The sequence below is a fragment of the Nestor notabilis genome, unplaced genomic scaffold, assembly GCF_000696875.1.
Source record: "Nestor notabilis isolate BGI_N333 unplaced genomic scaffold, ASM69687v1 scaffold10037, whole genome shotgun sequence".
Classification (NCBI taxonomy): domain Eukaryota; kingdom Metazoa; phylum Chordata; class Aves; order Psittaciformes; family Psittacidae; genus Nestor; species Nestor notabilis.
In genome coordinates, this window is record NW_009936904.1 from 5,127 (window position 1) to 9,087 (window position 3,961).

At 43.0% G+C, this 3,961-nt stretch overlaps 1 protein-coding gene across 1 annotated transcript; it reads left to right on the plus strand.

The window, feature by feature from the left end:
• Positions 1-1,147: 1,147 nt before the first annotated feature.
• Positions 1,148-3,297, plus strand: ZBED1 (zinc finger, BED-type containing 1). Its single transcript, XM_010018573.1, has one exon. The coding sequence runs from the start codon at positions 1,210-1,212 to the stop codon at positions 3,295-3,297; it is 2,088 nt and encodes a 695-aa protein (XP_010016875.1). The 5' UTR covers positions 1,148-1,209.
• Positions 3,298-3,961: the final 664 nt, after the last annotated feature.

Here is a 3,961-nt window from a genome sequence, read left to right on the forward strand (position 1 = left end):
ACCCGTGCTTAACTGATGGCTTCCTTCTCCTTCTGAGTCCTGGTCAGGCCCCTGGTGAAGGGCTTTTTGCTGTCAACAGTGGCTCAGCTGGTGGTGTGGAAGAAATGAAGAAGCATCAGCGTGCAGCCATGCTGTGCTGTGGCTTGGCTTTCTGGTGTAGCAGAATCAGCTCCAGTGGGTGCCAGCTGCCAGCACTGTGCACAGAGACACTGTAGGCCTCAATTAGTGCTTGCATGTGACTGTTTGCACAAGAAGCATTTTCCTGTGCACATACTGAGGTACAGATTGCCAAGTCTTGCCTTATCGCCACACTCATCTCTGAAGTGTCACCCCCTCCCAGCCTCTGTAGCCTTTTGAAGAAAATACAGCAAAATTATTTTCCAGCTGATGTGGATAATAACATTTATTAGTGCTTCCATGTCTGCTTTTCCTGTAATTATAGTTCACTGTTATTCCAGGAACCACAATTGTGCACTAGTAGTTCAGGAGATGGCTTTGATTTCAGAAAGAGGACAGGAAAGGTGTCAGACATGTATTGTTGATCTGCATGTAGGTTCACACTCCTTTTCCTTTTGTTTCGGCCAGAAAACATCTTTACATTTCAGAGAAGCAAATTAATGCCATAATTTACATCACAGATTTTTTTTATTATGCATTTTTTTTGAAAAGCAAATGCTGGAACAGTTAGATCAAGCTAGCAAAACTTTTTTCAAAATAAGCAAACAGTAAACCCTTAGCTCCTTCAGCATCCACTTTCAATTGAAATAAATGTTATCAGTGAAGCTCTTAGGCAAGAGGATGTTGGTCTAGCCCTAACTATAACTGAAGAGGCAGGAAAACACTGTGGCAGGTGACTGCTTTGTATGACAGTAATGTACTATCTCTGTGGTGTAACTATGTAATTCCAGAAATGAGATTTACTCACGTCTTCTAGCTCAGTTTCACAGCAGAATGCAAGATAGTAAAACCCTTTTTAATTTTTGACATTCTGATTGGCTTCTTGTAGGTCACGCTTCCTGCAAACCTCATCTTTAAATTTGCAAAAGTAGTTAGTAAGGTAGGTTTCTTAATACGTTCACAGAAGCGTTGATTTCACATAGTTAAGCGTGGTCAAACTTGTGCTTTCTCATTGTATCTTTATCTTACTGCCTTTATCAGGTACTCATTAATGAGTGAAGGATCAAAAGGTGGGACGGTGGCCAAGAAGCAATGGAGAATAAAAGTTTAGAAGGTTCCCCATCAGACCTAAAGTTAGTGGCTCACCCAAGAGCAAAGAGTAAAGTGTGGAAGTACTTTGGGTTTGATACCAATGCAGAAGGATGCATATTGCAGTGGAAGAAGATCTACTGCCGTATTTGCATGGCACAGATCGCCTATTCAGGAAACACGTCCAACCTTTCCTACCACCTTGAGAAAAACCACCCCGACGAATTCTGTGAATTTGTGAAAAGCAACACTGAGCAGATGAGGGAAGCCTTTGCCACCGCCTTTTCAAAAATCAAGCCGGAGTCGTCGCAGCAGGTTGTTCAAGATAGTCTCATCATGAAGACCTACCAGAACTACGAAAACAAAAAGCACCAGGAACTGACATCCGCAGTCATCAGCTTAATTTGCGAGGGCATGTATCCGGCCTCTATCGTTGATGAGCCCACCTTCAAGGCCCTCTTGAGAACAGCAGACCCCAGGTATGAACTTCCGAGCCGGAAGTACTTCTGTACAAAAGCTATTCCTGAAAAGTACAATGCCGTTAGAGAAATTGTGCTGAAAGAGCTCACCGAGGTTCTGTGGTGTGGCATATCCACAGACATGTGGAGGAGCGAAAACCAGAACAGGTCATACGTAACGGTCGCCGTTCACTTTCTCGGCAGCAGTCCTGCCAACTGCTTGGCTGTGAACTCACGGTGTTTAAAAACGTTTGAAGTACCAGAGGATAATACTGCAGAGACTATTACACGAGTCCTTTATGAAACGTTCATTGAGTGGGGGATCAATACAAAAGTCTTTGGTGCTACGACAGATTACAGTAAAGACATTGTGAAAGCTTGCTCTCTCCTAGATATTCCCGTACAGATGCCTTGTTTGGGGCACACTTTTAATGCAGGAATACAACAAGCTTTTCAGCTCCCCAAACTTTGCAGCCTTCTTGCCAGGTGCCGAAAACTGGTGGAGTATTTTCAGCAGTCTACGGTCGCAATGTACATGCTGAGCGAGAAGCAGAAGCAGCAGAACGTTCTCCACTGTATGTTGGTAAGTGACCGTGTTTCCTGGTGGGGAAGCACGCTCGCTATGCTGCAGCGCCTCAAGGAGCAGCAGTTTGTCATTGCGGCTGTTCTCGTGGAGGACAGCAACAACCACCACCTCATGCTGGAATCCAGTGAGTGGAATACAATCGAAGGGCTGGTGGAGCTACTGCAGCCTTTCAAGCAGGTTGCGGAGATGATGTCTGCATCAAAGTATCCGACAATAAGTATGGTGAAGCCACTTCTCCACATGCTTCTGAATACTACCCTGAACATAAAAGAGAATGATTTGAAAGAAATCAGCATGGCAAAGGAGGTGATTGCTAAAGAGCTGTCAACCACCTACCAGCACACGCCTGAGATAGACATGTTTCTCAACGTTGCAACTTTCTTGGATCCCCGCTACAAAAAACTGCCTTTTCTTTCAGCCTTTGAACGGCAGCAGGTTGAAAACAGAGTGGTGGAAGAAGCAAAAAGCCTGCTGGAGAAAGTAAAAGAAAATACTTTTAGGACTGAAGAAAAATTCTTCACTGTTTCGGAAGAACCCCCTGTGAAAAAAATCATCATCTCCTCTACTCCTCCTCCTACCAGTGTCATCAACAACATGCTAGCAGAGATCTTTTGCCAGACGGGAGGTGTGGAAGACCAGGAGGAATGGCACGCTCAAATCGTTGAGGAGTTGAGCAACTTCAAGTCGCAAAAGGTCCTGGGTTTGAACGAAGACCCGCTGAAGTGGTGGTCTGACAGACTAGCGCTGTTTCCAGTTTTACCAAAGGTTCTTCAAAAATACTGGTGTATTCTGGCCACAAGGGTCTTCCCTGAACGCCTTTTTGGTTCTTCTGCTAATGTTGTAAGTGCAAAGAGAAACCGGTTAGCCCCGGCTCATGTGGATGAGCAGATCTTTTTGTACGAAAACAGTCGGAATGGGTCCGAGGCAGAACTGGAGGATGAAGACGAAGGAGAGTGGGGTTTGGAACAGGAACAGATTTTTAATTTAAATGACTCGGTAAATGTAAACAACAATTTCTTTAATATCCGAGACAGTGGGTTTGTTTAACAGGACTGCTGCAGTACATTTAATAGCAAAGAAAATAAGGTATTTGTCTTAAGTTACCAAAAATACTTCAGTTTTATGCTATGAATGCTGTAAATATTGAACAGTTGTAACAAACTTGATTTAGCTTCCATTTGTCTTATGTTTTTCCCACTGTCTTAAAACATGAATGACTTATGATTATCAGCACTGAAAAGAATGAGGAAATAAATTCTACAAAGACCGTGATTTGTGACTGTGGCCCAGATTTCAGAAAGCACTTACCCATGTGCTTCCTTTCCATTTGCTTCAGTGGGAGACAAGCACGTGGTTATATGCTTTCTATCATAAAAGTACTTCCCTGAATTAGGACCCCGAGCAAGGGCGTTTTTAAGATTTATGCCTCCATTTGTAAATCCTGTGTGACTCAGGATATTAGCTTTAAATAGTGGATTTTAAAACATTTTTAAAATCCATGAATCTGAGCAGTGAATATTTTTAGAGTGTATCAATGCTATGGAATGAAAAAAGATCTTGAGCCTGATTTTCTTTTTCACTACCTCATGTCTTAGGCCTGGTCTATGCTAGAAAAGTTCAGCTGGTATCATTCTGTCAATTAGGGAACTGATGTGTTATTATTTTAACTGTTACTGTGCTGGCATAGGCTGTAGTGTGGATGCACTTATAC